Source organism: Erigeron canadensis, chromosome 7, assembly GCF_010389155.1.
Source record: "Erigeron canadensis isolate Cc75 chromosome 7, C_canadensis_v1, whole genome shotgun sequence".
In the NCBI taxonomy this organism is placed as follows: Eukaryota; Viridiplantae; Streptophyta; class Magnoliopsida; order Asterales; family Asteraceae; genus Erigeron; species Erigeron canadensis.
In genome coordinates this window covers 37324921-37341066 of record NC_057767.1, presented here as the reverse complement: position 1 = coordinate 37341066, position 16146 = coordinate 37324921, and the positions used below count along the sequence as shown (strand labels likewise).

The 16146-nt window shown below is 34.2% G+C and overlaps 4 protein-coding genes across 4 annotated transcripts; 2 read left to right on the top strand and 2 right to left on the bottom strand.

Moving 5' to 3' along the window:
- Nucleotides 1-493: 493 nt before the first annotated feature.
- Nucleotides 494-1380, bottom strand: LOC122608765 (calcium-binding protein CML42-like). Its single transcript, XM_043781855.1, has 2 exons — nt 1041-1380; nt 494-794 (listed from the first exon to the last, which is right to left on the bottom strand). The coding sequence occupies exons 1-2, from the start codon at nt 1378-1380 to the stop codon at nt 517-519; spliced, it is 618 nt and encodes a 205-aa protein (XP_043637790.1). The 3' UTR covers nt 494-516.
- Nucleotides 1381-4385: 3005 nt separating this feature from the next.
- Nucleotides 4386-5582, top strand: LOC122609473 (F-box/LRR-repeat protein 12-like). The gene has a single exon (XM_043782518.1). The coding sequence runs from the start codon at nt 4386-4388 to the stop codon at nt 5580-5582; it is 1197 nt and encodes a 398-aa protein (XP_043638453.1).
- A 2312-nt stretch (nt 5583-7894) lies between these two features.
- On the top strand, nt 7895-8548 carry LOC122609472. Its single transcript, XM_043782516.1, has one exon. It carries the CDS (start codon nt 7895-7897, stop codon nt 8546-8548), a length of 654 nt encoding a protein of 217 aa, XP_043638451.1.
- Nucleotides 8549-9963: 1415 nt separating this feature from the next.
- LOC122606929 (pyruvate dehydrogenase E1 component subunit alpha-3, chloroplastic) lies at nt 9964-13613 on the bottom strand. Its single transcript, XM_043779822.1, has 3 exons — nt 13189-13613; nt 11281-12061; nt 9964-10375 (listed from the first exon to the last, which is right to left on the bottom strand). The coding sequence occupies exons 1-3, from the start codon at nt 13426-13428 to the stop codon at nt 10098-10100; spliced, it is 1299 nt and encodes a 432-aa protein (XP_043635757.1). The 5' UTR covers nt 13429-13613; the 3' UTR covers nt 9964-10097.
- Nucleotides 13614-16146: the final 2533 nt, after the last annotated feature.

The window sequence follows — 16146 nt, the reverse complement described above, 5'->3', positions numbered from 1 at the left end:
GTTTAAACCCCTTTTGTCCCCTTAAAAGTTTCATCCTTAATTGATGATTCCCTTCTAAGCTATTTTGTTAAAAAAAAAAGCCGTCGTTTGGTAACAAAAGAAAATGAAATGATAGAAACGCATTTTAAAGTTTTAATATCGCACAAAAACATTTGAAAAGTACGATGACTTGGACAGATTAAAAAAAGAGTTTAGTGGTCAAAGGGAAAAGATAATTCAATGGGTCGAAAGAAATTAGAAATGTACATAGGATTTCTATACAACTAATGCCTAACATTTACTTCAAAAAAAAAATACTACGAGTATGTCGGAAAGGAAATCAAATTAAAACAAGGAATAAAACAGAAAAAACGCTTCATATATACATTTCATCGAATGATACATTTTGCACTCTTGCAACCGATGGACAAACAAAACCGTTATCATACACAACAACCTTTAACCAAAACAACGACCTGCAGCCTAAGAAGGATCGGAACAAGTTCCTAAATATATAAGACGATGATATATTGTAATTTACTGCTTAAGAACGTTCACATTACGCATCATTTCCTTAAATTCGGAGAAATCAACAAGCCCGTCATGATTTCTGTCGACAGATGAAATCATCATCTCGACTCTCCTCATCTCATTTCCTTCCGCGAATCCTAACTTAACAAGCACGGTTTGTAGCTCTGTGGCCGATATGTATCCATCTCCGTCTTCATCAAACACCTTAAACGCCTCTGTTAAATCAGCCTCCTCTTGCTTCCCATCACTACTCGCAGCCTCATCGTTGTCTTCATTTGGATTACCTATAGAATCAATCAACTAACAATTATAATCGGCTTTTTTATTTTGTATATTTTGATGATTTGATCGATATACTTGCAAGAGATTGTATTTATAGACAAAAATAAAACGTCAATAAATGTGGCAACGAAAAAATTTATCAATGGGCCGGGTGAAATATATTATTTATATATGATGATATATAAGCTAAACTAAAACATAACTTAACAACATATTTTGGTGGTGACATAAAATGTGTAGAATGATACCTAAATCTTCGCTATCACCCAACCGAAAAAACAGATCATCAATCTCCTTATGCAAAGAACGGAAATCATCAAATGTAAGCCCGGTATTGCCCGGTTGAATAAACGTCTTGATAATGGAATCCAATTCATTCCTATTCGTATCAAGTCCTAAGAGAATCAACGCACGACTCAGTTCATCAACCGTGATCAATTCATCGTGGTTGGTATCGAACAAGTCAAATATCCTACGAAGACGGATAGAGTTCAATGAGGGTGATTTAAGACGAAACGACGAGGATTTTAGGCCGTTATGTTTAGGGGAAAGTTGGTCGACGAAGGTGGTCGTCGCAGGTGTTTCCATGGGGTTTTTTCCCTCTTTCTTTCCCTCGGGTTTCGAATTCAATCAATGTTTGAAGGAACAAAGATCGAATGGAATGGAGGGAAATGATATGATAATAGTAGTAATAGTAACAAGAGGATTCAAATGAATTATATGGATATATGTGTGTGAGATTTATTGAAAATTTGGATGGCATTCCGAGATTAAGGAAATTATGTAACAAATGATTGAAAATGAGTGGGATTAAGGCAGAATCTTCCATCCAATGGATTTGCCATTATTATGGGAACTTACATTACACATATATTTAAAGTTTCATTGTAAAAAATGTTATATCGACAAGACAGGATATTAAATGAGCATTCAGGGTGCTTCAAAGTTATTCTAAGAACTTTTAAAACTACCACACTACTTTTAAACATCAACAAAATACAACAAATCATGTATGCTTGTATGATTTACACAACACGATCACCGATGAGAATGATTGCACAGTGTGTCCACTAAAAAAAAGACTAATTTGGCTAACCCAGTTAATTTACCGCAACGTTCTTATAAGGAAAGAGTTGTAACAAGGAATTACGCGATGCTCGAGTGCACCATTGGTTTTTGCAAGGCTCTAACCATTTCGTCAACGTTTATGTTAAGGTTTCTGTTTATTAATGTAATGTTTGAATTATTTTAATGAATGTAATTTTAATATTTGTAATTTTTTTATTAGCGGCGATAAAAGTCAATTTAAATGCATCGGCCAGACCGGGTTATCAAGTCAAAAAGGGTTCGAATCAATATAAATGATTTAGAACATGTATCAAATTAATGTTTCCTTGTAACATTAGGTTCAGGTTGAAATGAACTATTGTTAATTTTTAATCAAATTTTCAAAAAGAAGAAAAAAAAACTTGAACTTACTTATTACTAAAGGTTCTAAGTTCTATATTTGGTCGAATCTAAATAATCTAAAATCAGTATAAAAAATTTCATGGCTTAATCAATCTAACATTGTCGATCAAAATATTCTAAATTGCAATTTAACATTAAAATCTAAGAAATGTTAATTACAGTTCACCCTTAAATTTCATAATAAAAGTACAAGTATTTTATGCACATTAATAAAAACTCACAGAACCGCCGTTAACAAAATCTTAAAACCGAAATATAACAAAAAAAAAAAAGATAACCGTAAAGATTATGATAGAAAACGAACGATAAAATTAATTTCTTGACAAAAGGAATCAAAGGTATATGCTGGAAAAGGGTTTTCATATTTTTCATGGATGCACAATAAACTCCTATCAACAACGGACTCATACCCATCAGGGATCAATGAAGACTTCATATACACAAAAACACTTTTCCAGTTACGAATATCTAAACCTCGCCTAACAAAACAGCCACTCTTACCTCGATTAACCACCGTAACCCATTCACCAGATGGACAAGTTTGTACAAAATACCTTAACAACTTCAACGATGGTTCTCCACCATAAGCCCTACACATCACTTCAAAGGCCACTATCCTAGACAACCCTAAAGGGGTAATGGTGGAGATATGTACCTCAAAATAGTCCAACACTTCAAGAAGAAAAGATGAAAAGGGGTATCTCACATTCCCTTCGGTCATCGACTGAAGGTAAAAACCAACATAACCCTTTGGCGGAGTTAAAATCGTTTCACTGTCAACCGGAAGCCTAAAAGAATCTAACTTCCCAGGGAAATACTTTTCAACAAATTTTTCTAACATAGATCGGATAACGGTCGATTCAGTAACTTTAATACCATTCTTGGGCATGATGACATACGAGTGAAAGAAAGTTAAAACACGAAAGGCAAAACGTACCTAAAGTAAAGGAAGATCAGAAGATATTTTTCGCCGAAAACCCTTGGAGAGGGTGGTGATTTTTGAAATTGGAAAATAAGGAAAAGAAAAGGAGGAAAACAATTTATAGGGGTAGCCTGCATGTGACGCAAGGCTGTCGATCCAGTCACCTTGAGATGCGTGCCCATCTACCACACTTAATATTGATTTGAAAGATAATTAAGTGATTATCTTGATTTTTCATTAAAACCCCCACAAAATGCAGTATTACTCAAGAATAGTCCAAGACCACGACTATTTTGGCAAAAGTCGTACCCTTGGACTGGGGGCTTGATGGTGTACCCTCCTAAGATACGCAGAGTCTGCGGGACTAAGCATTAATGAATACGCTACGACACGGAGGAGTACAAAGATACTCGCATTTCGGATAAAGATTTCCCTCCGCTTACATTTGAGATAAATAAGGAAGGAACTAATCACCTCATAATTAGGGATTTCCTCCCGCTTATATCCGAGACAAATGAGGAAGTAGTTGACCGTAGACCTTGGACTAAGGAAACCCTAGAGGAAAATCCCTAAAGTCCAAGAAGAGGTTGACTACACTTCCCTATAAATAGGATATTCAAAGACCTCATGAGGCATCACATAATCCTATCATTCAATATACTCTACGTGAGTAAAACACACAAACATCATATATCGTTCAACCGGCGTAAATCCGTGCATGCCACGTTGATACCTTCGAGGAACCGCCAACGAACAACCACCAAACACCCATCACCCCATTCCTTGTCCTAATTCTGGTCTGGCGTACAAACACCACAACCGCAATATGCGGGTACCGTGCTAGTATAACTTAACTCTAAATATTATTATTAATTATACCTTACCAAAGACTAGGTTGCATATAAGCAAATGTATATGGTAATTAATATAGAAACTATTACACGTGATTAGAAAAACCGACTCTAATAAAACCAATTAGCATAGACTAGTTTGCATATAAGCAAATGTATATATGGTAATTAAATTTAAAAACTATTTACTGTGATTAGAAAAACCGACTCTAATAAAACTCATTCTCTTTATATATTGGGTATAAATATAAATACCAAGGGAAAGCCTGAAACCGAAAGTCGATCAGTCCAGACCGGGGACAACATCATCATCGTCGTGATCAAGGTATTCCAAATCTAATTAAATATATATGGATTATTGTTATTATGGTAAACAACAAGGACCTCATAAGAGGAGGAGGGGGATTTGCATGATAAACCTGCTCTCCGATGACTGCTTGTTTCTGGTTTTCGAAAAACTAGACAGCAAAGCCGATCGTGATTCTTTTGGCTTGACCTGTCACCGTTATCTTGATATTCAAAATTCAAGTCGTAAATGCTTGAGAACTAGTAATAAATGTATATCATCCTCTATGATTGCTAAATTGCTTGACCGTTTTACCCAGTTACAATCTCTGACTGTGTCCACCCGTTGTCCCGACTTTTCAAATTCTATCATAACCAAATTGCCAATACACGGTTCTCGCCTGCACTCTCTTGATCTTTCTAACTCTTTGAATGTCTCCCGCTTCGATCTTTCTTACTGTTCCATTATAAACGATGCTGTCGTTGCATCCGTTGCTTCTAGTTGTCCTAGCCTGTCTACTATCCGTCTTCGTCACTCTTGTGTTACTGATGAAGGAATCAAATACTTGGCGACAAAATTGGGGCGTTCCCTCAAACGGGTGGATATTCTTGGGTGCTCTCAAATCACTGACCTTGGGATTTCTCACCTCAACCGCAACTGTCGTCAACTTACAGTTCTCAGAATCACTGGATGCAGTAAAATCGTTGGTGCAAGCATCCTTGGGTTACCTCCAACGTTGGTTGCTTTGCATGCTAAAGAGTGTGCGTTTGATGCCACACTTGTTTCTGGAGCACTTGTAAGAAGCGGAGGTTGTTCTCTCGAGTATCTAGATGTTTCTTATCCTTGGTACAAACATGAACTCGCAAGCCTTGCTTTTGGATTTCCAGCAACTCTTAAAGTCCTCAATCTCCAGTGTTGCAACCTAGTCATGGATGCCGATATAATCAACATCTCAAAAGGTTGTCCGTTGTTACAAGAGTGGAACTTAACAGGTTGTGGTAGGATTACGTTTCTCGGATGGAAGTCAATCGCATCACATTGTCAAAATCTGGAAACACTTCACGTCAACTATTGCCAAGGATTAAGAGACGAATCGTTGTTAGATTTGGGTAAGGGTTGCAGCCGCTTAACCTTGATATACTTGGCAACCCGTTACATTGGAATCAGAGGATTTCGATCTTTTAAGAAACAAAGACCGGATGTGAAGATCATACAAAGTTGGCCTTCGATACCTGTTCGCACTTCTTCTCGATATATATGATACTTCATGCACCTCCTAGCTTGTATAATGTCTCATGTGGCTTTTCAATGGTATGTATGATCGTCTTGAATTAAATTTATGGATTGTTATCATCATCAAACTCTTCTGTTTACAAATGTTTAATCATGAGTTTTCAAAGTTAGGCTCGAGGAAACATAATATATATATGAAATGAAGGATGGAAAATAGTCATATGTAAAAGTTCAAGTTATCGTTGCCGTAGTGTTTATTTTTTATAAAAACTTTTTTTCTATAATTTTGAATAAAAAAATATGTTGAACTTTACGGTTAAGAAAAAGACTTGTTTATTACTATAAAAATTCGCATTCGTTGGGTTAATCCATGATAACCCAATAAATTGACGACCCACATAGTTTAAATTAAAGGCCCAAATAGATAGTTAAATTCTTTTAACCATATAACTTACCGTTAATTCAAATTTTTATTACCGTTGATAATATATATAATGATTATCAGCTGTTTCGGAAGATTAAAAGATGAAAATAACGTCGTTTAATAATTCTTCTCTATATATTGATAGCACTGCACTAACCCTAAATTCATCTATCACACTTTTTTTCCCGGTGAGTTCTTTTCCCTGATTCTATATTTATGTTAAACTAATCACATAATAAAGAATTTATATCATGATTTTGATTAATTAATTTTTTTGGGGTTTTTTAATATATTTTTATTTTTTGTATATATGCTAATTTTGGGTCTTATATCTTTTAAAGAATTTTATTATTGTATGTAAATTTGTTAATTTTGATTAGTTAGAACTAAAATTAAGGCTTCAGATTTTTTTATTTTAGTAATTTTTATTGATTTTTGTTAATGCAGTTTGTCGAAATTTCGATTAGTACGTATTACTGTTTGGTATTATTTTATTGATTTTTTGTATTTTTTTGAATACATGTCAAATCAAATTTGTTTACTGTAACTAATATAAATAATATTTTTGTATATATATTTTATTGTTTTTGAGAACTGTTAATCTTATAGCAGTAAGAGATGGTAAATTGGGAATGTCCAATGTTAATATATATTCACTTTTTACCAAAAGAAGTTATTTTTCTGAATTTTTTTTTCAGAAAAGAGAATAAGTACTACTGATAATATGTCAACTGAATACCACAAGAACTTAGACCAGAATTCTGATACTATGGAATCCAAAAACGTGCTCGATAATGGGAATATGGGTCCGGTTACTCCGTATTCAAGAAAAGAATGCGTGAACACGGCTAACAAATATACGCCTATGGACGAAGATAAGGACTACTTATGTACCCCAATGGAAGATGTTTTTACCCCTAGTAACGAAAAGCTTGTGTCGGGAATAAATCATGTCAAAATTTCTGAAAAAACCGGAACTTATGTTGCAAGGAGGCTTAAATTTGGGGCTAATAGTGTTGGTGCAGAAGAATATGTTTCTGAAAACATATCTGATGATGGGTCGGCCGAGTCTTTTTTGGACATCATAATGACTAAACGGGCTGAGGATAATCTTAAAGAGATCTCAGATGCTGATGGCTTCACGACACCACCTTCTGTGGGTCGGGTTTCTGAAATGTGCCCTGGTGCGCCTATGAAGCCTGTGGCAGGCAAGTCAAGGACTTTTGATGCGAGTGTGTGCAGAGAGCTTGAATTTTGATTTTGAAGTAGGAAAACAACTGCCACATTGGTGGTTTTGTGCATATTGAACCTTATTTTCTTATTGCCATTGATTAATACTAGTTGCTTTGCTTGTTTAGCTTTATGTTTGGAGTTACTTATTTGTTTTTGAAGCAATTGTGTATAGCAGTGGTGTTATGTACTAATTTAGGGATATATTGGTTGAAACATTAAATGTTTACTTAGAATTTGTAGCACAATTTTTGGATTTCTAGCTATTTGTGTATGCAGTGGTGTTACTCTTACAGCTAGGTCACTTTGAAGGTTATTATGCATATTTTTTGACACATGATCAAAGACTTTCACTAACATATATATTTAAGTTTAACTGCTACATCTAAATGAAGTATTTTGAACATAAAAAAGACATAGAAAATCATGATCTACTTATTCAAAGCATATATGATATATGGTGTTTTCAATATTGGTGAAATCTTGTACGCTTACCAGAAACTATTGCTTTCCATGTTTACTTGTAAGACTAAGCCACTTACTGATGTTCCATTTTCCAACTTTTTTTTTATGTTTTGATGACTTTCTTTTCAATATATATATAAGTGTATTTTTAACTATAGTCGAAAAGTTATACTATAATTAAGAGCATGGTAGTCAATTAAAAAAGCCCAAAATTTTGCAAAATGCATAATGGCAAAATAAAACACAATACTACAGATGAAGAGACCACCAATGCCATACCCTCAGGCGCAGACAACCCTTCTCGGAGATCCAGACGCCGGAAATGTTTATGTTTGACAATCATACTCACCCTACTCGCTCTCGGTCTTATCATCCTCATTCTCGCTCTCACTGTCTTCAAGTTCAAAAAACCGATTACAACCATCAACTCAGTAGTCCTCAATGACTTTAATGCCACTATAGACCTTATACCGCTTAAAATTTCCATAAACATATCACTAAACATAAAGCTCACAGTCAAAAACCCGAACAAACTTGGCATATCATACAAAAACAGCTCAGCAGCTATTCGGTATAAAGGGCGTGACATTGGTAATGTTCCTATCCCAGCTGGGAAGATTGGGTCAGATGATACAAAACCAATGAACCTCACTGTTACAGTCTTTGCTGACCGGTTGTTGACAAATCTTGATGTTTATGGTGATATAATAACTGGTACTTTTCCTGTTTCGACTTATACAAGAATCCCGGGTAGAGTACGTATACTACATTTGTTCAATATTCATGTCGTGTCTACCTCAACATGCAATTTGAAAATCGATATTTTCAATAGAAAGATTGCGGATCAAAGCTGCCATTACAAGAATAAAGTCTAGTTCTGAAATGAAAAGGGTGTTTGGGATTCGTTATGAAAACTGTTTCTCAGATTATTTGATCAGAATGAAATATATCAACTGTCTTTGAATAAGCAGTTTCAAGTGGTTTACCTTAAAACGCTTGTTTTTAGCAAGTAAATAAGCCGATAAGCAGTTTGTGTAGCACTTCTGAGCACCCCATAACTATGGAAGTTGCGTATGTAATGATTGATTATAGAGAATGTATTTTAGATCGTATTTGCCTATGTTTGTAAACAAATAAATATATACTATACGCATATATGCATACATATGTATTCTATATTGGTTCATATTTTTTGCTGTATGAGATAATGAAGTATATTACTGTTGGTGTTGACCCTTTTTTGTTCACTTAATCGGCGACTGCAGAAGAAGTTAAAACAGATAGCAGATGCTTTTCAGTGTAAAAAAAAAATCATAAACTTCAACACCCTCTCTGCGTTCACCCGCTCGTTCTTCTAAATCTCGTACTTGTCTTAAAGCTCATCACAGCATTCTGCACGCATTAAATTGTAATGGAAGTATAAACTGGACAATTTGTTTACTTAAATTAAGCCAGATGCATTATGTAAATACTCATATGATAAGATAAACTAAATATATATATAGTACATGTCTGAAAAGGAAACTAAAGATCCATTCCCAAATTGTGGATGATAAGGCTTGCAAGTGTTTCATGAGGAAAATTTGTCTTTGATTGTTGTGGTATTGATGGTTGGGGCACTAATATATGGTGCTAAAATATAGCTGGTTAAAAAATAAAAAGATAGAAAGTTTCTTTCAAATTGCAGGAGCTAAACTTTTTCCCCCCTCTGTTACATAAGTAGAAAATGACACTGCCCTTTGGCCTAACAGAATCAGTAGGAGGTTACAACTTATTCGTCGTGGGTTCAAGTCTCTTTGTACTTTGTAGTTTGTAGTGTTACCAACTTATTAGAAGAACTTGAGACACTATTAGACAAGTACATATGTTGACGTTTGAGATGAATCTCTTACAATTATACATTTTGACAATTAACATTTAACTTTTGTGGTACTAACCACAATCTTATATTGGTTTTGAACTTTTGATCGTTTACTTTCTAAAAACTACTGAATAAGCCCATCAACTTAGAAGTACAAAAGAAAACATATTTTGGATCCAACGGTTGACTAATAAGAAGAGCGATACGATATAGTTCAGAAATGGCATAAAGTGCAGAAATTAGGAATGCTGAAAGGCAACAAGATCTTCCTTTATCAGGAATGTGAAAGAACCCATAGATAGATGTGATATGCCCTTACTTGCTAATCTTGCCTCCTTCATGAAAAATAGGTATAACATGCTTATTTTTGTTCTGTTTACAATACCAAGTCACAATTTTCTAGTAATGACCATAAACTTTAACACAAGGTTTTCGATTTCAAAATACATACTACAATCATAATTGCAATAACTTGAACAGCAGTTTTGTTGACATTAAAATACACAAATAAAGAAAAACAAAATGAAGCAAAAAACACCCTTTGGCAAAAGACAGACCAAAGGTTAGACCTGAGCTGTGCCTTCGGTGAACTTAGGGTCCTCGCACCTGTACCTACCATCAGGTCCAATTCCAAACCCTCTCGGATCAGCAAACACATTTTCCAATAGCTGGCTTCTAGATGGTGCAGGGCTTTCATCTGCAAACTCGACAGCATCCTCAACAATCTCATCTATTTTCTTCTCTATAGCCTTTAAATCTGCTTCGGTAGCCAGTTTGCTGTCAACAAGGTATTTCTTCAATTGTGTTATTGGGTCTCGTGCTGCATAGTGGGCTTTCTCAGCTGCAAGTTCAAAGAAAAACCAAATATATCAGCAGAACTCTACAAGTGAAATTGTGAAAAGCATAACAGATCAAGGAGATACTATATTTGTATATCCGTTCTCCAAAGGAATCAAACTGATACGAAAATGAGAATACAAATGGATATACAATCTTTTCGAGTTTTGCAAATTCGATGATGTTCTTTTCTAGATGCTATTACAGATATTAATGTTTACTATGTAAAAAAAATTGAATTGGACCTCGAACATGGGACCTCCTGGATAGGAGGCAGCACCTTTGCCATACTTGCTATGGTGCCAAAAAGGTAATTAATGTCTATGTGGTAACAAAATCCATCTTGTTGATTTAAAATCATGGATGTTGTGGCAAAAGAGGGGGTGGTCTAATCCAAATTCTAGAACTCGCTATGACATAATGACAAGACCTGAGAGCTGGTAAGAGTTACAGTATATATCTAAAAGTGGTACCTGCTAACATAGTTTATCAGCACTATGTATCGCTGGGAAAAATCATTTGACATTACAATCAGCCAGACTGATGATATTGATCAGCATGAAAGTAGCATTACAGAAAAATCAGGTAATTGTTTTCTAAATGCATGTCAATTTTACATAACAGAACAGTAGTTTTATAAGCAGATACTACCATGTTTTTCTCCCCATTAGTAACAAAATCAGTCTTTCTTTTACATCAGCATGAAAAAGAATAAGAAATTGTTTTTCTAGGGATCCACCAACATAGCAAGGGTTTTCAACTTTGTGTAATTTTCAATATAACACAATCCAATATATTGCAAGACTAATGGCCTATTAATAAAAAAACAGTATATATTGCAAGTTAGGTCGAGGATGAGCCTTCTACCAAAAAACAATTCAGCATAGGATTTAAAGAATACCAACTGACCTGGGTTACGGAGCTCATCGGGATCAGCCAAAGAGTGTCCTCGAAACCTATAAGTCTCGCACTCAACCAATGTTGGACCTTCACCTCTTCTAGCCCGCCCAATAGCCTCCTTTGCAACCTCCCTCACCTTCAACACATCCATACCATCAACATGGACTCCTGGCATCCCAAAAGCAGGACCTTTCTTCCAGATTTCTGGATCTGAAGTTGCACGTAGATGGGACATACCAATTGCCCAAAGATTGTTCTCCACCACAAATATAATAGGCAATTTCCATAGAGATGCCATGTTCAAGCACTCAAAGAACTGCCCGTTATTTGCAGTTCCATCTCCAAAGAATGCCAATGTGACATGATCACAATCAGCTTCTTTCAAAACTTCCCTTTTGTATTTACTGGTGAATGCTGCACCTGTGGCAACTGGAATCCCTTCTCCAATAAAAGCAAACCCACCAAGAACATTGTGTTCAGCAGAGAACATGTGCATAGATCCACCTTGCCCACGGCAACATCCTGTTTTCTTCCCAAAAAGCTCACTCATGACAGCACGAGCCGGTACACCCTTGCTCAGAGCATGAACATGATCACGGTAAGTGCTCACAACACTATCCTCCTTCTTCAAGAGCTTGATGAAACCCGAAGAAACAGCTTCTTGTCCATTGTACAGATGGACAAAACCAAACATTTTCCCCCTGTAATACATCTGTGCACACATGTCCTCAAAAGCTCTGCCCAAGTACATATCCTCATATACCTCTAAACCTTCTTCTTTGGTAAGCAGCTGCGAACACACAAGATAAAAGCCACAGATCAATTATATAATAAACTAATATGCCATGCTCATATGTACTGCATATACTTATACAAACTTGAACTAAAAAATGGACATAATTATTCATGGGGTTAATCGCTTAAAATGAGAACTTAATTTATCATTTGTTACTTCTAGGTCATCCAAGTTTTGTTGATGCAATTATAGGCCAATTATGTTTATATAGTACCTCATTCTAGTCGTTACAAGATGCCTTTTTTGGAAAAATGAATTTTTTATGACGCAGACATAAAAAGATCAGACTACTAGAAAACTATAATTTTACTATAATTTACAAGAAAAGGAATTTGAGAATAAGGCTTCTAATGAGTAACGACCAGTAGGAGCTATCAGACAAAATATCTCCATTTATCTGGAAAAATTCTCCAACAAAGTAGTAATAACTCCTCTATCAGCCTTTACTATATACACGACAATCTAAACACAATGCTAAAAATAAACTTACTGCATTTCAATTTTCAATTATCGGTCTGGAATCAAAGGATATAACTCAAATTAGATATTTTAACGCTCCATGTGCAAAAACACGTGTGTAAAGACTAGTTACCATATAAAAACACACTTGATCCGAAAGGAGTTTTTAATGACTCGAATGTGACATAAAACCATATGTTGTTAGAGCATCCCCCAATGGGAGCATAATGAAAAACTTATTTTCCTTCAAAAAAGTCATTATAACTTATCAGTTATCCATCAGTCCATCACACATTACAGCTATAATAACAGTACATAACAATTCAGATATCAATTATGCATATAACAATTTGCTAATTGAAAAAGAGCTATTCTGATACCATTCACTTGCTTAGCATGCATCAACCAGCTAATTTAACCTTAAACTAATCAAAATTAACACACACAGTATAATATATACATATATATATATACACACACATACATGTAGATTTTGCTAATTCAAAAGGAACTACATAGTAGTAATTATATGCATCAATTAAGTAACTTAACTTCTAGCTAAATCAAATTAACACTAACACACACTGTGTATCATACATGAATATATATATATATATATAGAGAGAGAGAGAGAGGGAGAGGGAGAGGGAGAGAGAGCTCACGAGATTATTGGCACTGGATTTGATCTTCTTCTCCTTGACAACTTCAGAGACAGCAACGACAGTGTTAGAAGCAGAAGATCTCCGGTGAGAGACGGAAATGGACGGCGTAAGGCGGAGAGTAGCGGTTGATCCAAGGAAACTAGATGACGTAGAAATGGCCGCGGCGGAAGATCTAGTGCCGCCGGAGTGATGAACAGGTAGTGGTGGCTGGATAAGTTTAGCTCCGGCGAATGACGCCATTAATTTAATTGTATTGAATTAGGGTTTTTTTTTTTAATTTGGAATTTGAAAGAATGAGAAATTTGGGAATTGAAATGGAAGAATGAGATTGTGAAAGAGTATTAAGAAGAATTGGGGGCGGAGAGAACGAGGGAAACAAAGTATGGAAATAACCGTCTGATTTGTATTAGAGAGTGCGTGTGTGTGACTGACAAACAAAAGCTGTCCACCCAACTCTCAACTGTAAACACCAAAGTCTAGTTTCATAATTTCATTTAATTGCTTCTATTTCCGGTAATTTTTTTCCAACGGTGACAAATGGTGATAATTAACTTTCGGTAATGTTAGTGTAGATTATTGTTGTAAATATTATTAATGTAAAAAGATTAGTGTATTTATTTGTAGAGTTATAATTTATAAATTAATTTTATTAAAAATATTATAGAAATATGATGTTAAAATAACGAATAGTATAGATGTATGCATTTTCTGTCTTTACTAGAGGCACCAAACTTTTCGGCTTTAAAAATTGTTATCAACGAGAAACAGAAGTCTGAAGTCTTGAATAGCAACTAACTTAAATTTGGAATCCCACTTGAAATGTTGCTTAGCGAAGGGCAAAGGATGAATTTCATATCTAGGTAATATATATAAAAGTTAGAAGAACAGAGAAAGAATGGTTTATGAATTTTTTTTTTTTATCAAAATGATAATTTTATCTTACTATATATATATATAGTAACATATGCAATTGAAAGTGAATTTAAAGATGGGAAATGTTATATAAAGCATGCATTTTCTATCTTAGGTAAAGCAGTAGAATTATGTAAAATTCAGGGGGAGGTTATGTAAATTTCAGGAGAGACTATGTATATTTATCAAATTCAAAAGTTTAATTTGTGAACTTTTTTAAAGTGACAATACCTAACCTTATGTAAAGTTTGCAGTATGAATCATTTTCTTTTTAAAGATATATGGATAATTGGAAAGAAAAAAAAACTATAGACAACTTTTGACATGTAAGGCCAAAACTGACTTGATTGCGAAATTGAAACACTTTAGACTGCGATAGCAACAAATGAAACTATTAACTAGTAAATTGACATGTAACTACTTAGAACTTAGAAGTAAAATTTGTTATTTACTGCAACACTAGGACCTCAATATGTTATGTGTACGTATCTTCTTTCTTATTCCTATTTCAACATGTTAATGATGTTTGCATATTATTCGACAGCTATTTTGTTTAAGCTATTTCAGCTATGGTAATTGAAACCAAGAGCTATTTTTATTTTATTTATCTTATGACAAGATAGTTTTACCTTTGCAATTCGATGAATGAGTTCTTTTTTGATATTTTTGGTAAAAATACATTGACACTGCACCTCGATACCATGTCAATAAACTCATGTTCATTAATTATTTATCCAAAGATTTATAGGGATTACCGCAAATGGAATCTAAAAAAGTAAATTGCATAAATACTTTCGATATGAAAAAAGTTATCAATGAATTCAGTATTTGAAATATGTCACGGTTAAATTGATGAGACAAAATAAAGGTTGTTGGCCACTTGGCCATGCTTTAAAATAATTGTGAGATATTGAGAGGTGCAATATGCATACACTCCAAATAGATTGGATCTGGACCGGGCCTCCATCATATATGGGCTTTGCTTATTGACATGTATTTAAGGGTAGTTTCACGACTATATCTATATCTATAATCTATAATCTATACTTCTATTCTTCTATACTTTTATACTTCTATATAAAAATTATATACCCATGTTGAAAAGTTTACAATTTTTTAGACATACGAAATTCCCAATTTACCCTTAATAAATTAAATCACCATCAACCCTTAATATTAAATTACACATTAGTCCATTATATTATAAAATATCTCTATTAACCCCCTTTAAATAAAATATCCTTACACCAATTGATGCCGTCACCATCGTCAACGTCCGTCGCCGCCATCATACCTGTCATCGCCGGCTCACCATCGCATTGCGCGGGTACCATGCTCGTTCCTTATAAAGCAAATTGACTCTCCTATTTTAAGAAATTCAACATTTTTTAATACCAAAAATATCTCTATTTCTTAATCTAACATTTGGTTACAAACAACCCCCTCTTAAAAAGTTATAAATGAGAAATTATTTAAGATAAAACAAATGATTAAATTACACTAGTAGTCATTCATATTTTAAAATATCTTTATTAACATTTTGCATTAATATTCACATCACTCGATGCCACCTCCACCATATCATCGTTACCACAACTACCGCCGCATTGCGCATTATCGTGCTAGTTACAATTTACAATTACATGTTTACAACTACGTAGTATGATTGGTGTCTGGTTTAACCAAGATCTAACTACGCTTATCTCTAGAGACCGTACAGTATGATATATGAAAGAAATTTTACAAGTTGAGGTTGCCTAACAATTTATTCTATAAATTGTATACGTGCTTTTAATAATAACAACTATAAAGAATTAACAAGTTGATTACATTGTATAAGTTAGTAGTTTTTTACCCGGATAAAAAACACAATGTTTACGACATTTATGAAATTAAGATCAAGTATATTCAACCAAAAAACCTTATAAGTTAATATGTGATTATCAATAAATGCAAAAAAAATAAAAAAAAATAGTAATATATACTTGAAACATTGAAAGCATATATTATCTTTTATTTTTTGTAATACTTTTTTATAGAAGATAG

Bases quoted from the DNA above. Each gene is read 5' to 3' on its own strand.
- LOC122608765 (XM_043781855.1), bottom strand. From the start codon at position 1,380: ATGGAAACACCTGCGACGACCACCTTCGTCGACCAACTTTCCCCTAAA. The intron at 795-1,040 runs GTATCATTCTAC...TTGATTCTATAG, and splicing joins GGGTGATAGCGAAGATTTAG to GTAATCCAAATGAAGACAAC.
- LOC122609473 (XM_043782518.1), top strand. From the start codon at position 4,386: ATGGATTATTGTTATTATGGTAAACAACAAGGACCTCATAAGAGGAGG.
- LOC122609472 (XM_043782516.1), top strand. From the start codon at position 7,895: ATGCATAATGGCAAAATAAAACACAATACTACAGATGAAGAGACCACC.
- LOC122606929 (XM_043779822.1), bottom strand. From the start codon at position 13,428: ATGGCGTCATTCGCCGGAGCTAAACTTATCCAGCCACCACTACCTGTT. The intron at 12,062-13,188 runs GTGAGCTCTCTC...GTGTGTTCGCAG, and splicing joins AATCCAGTGCCAATAATCTC to CTGCTTACCAAAGAAGAAGG. The intron at 10,376-11,280 runs GTCAGTTGGTAT...TTGAACTTGCAG, and splicing joins CGATGAGCTCCGTAACCCAG to CTGAGAAAGCCCACTATGCA.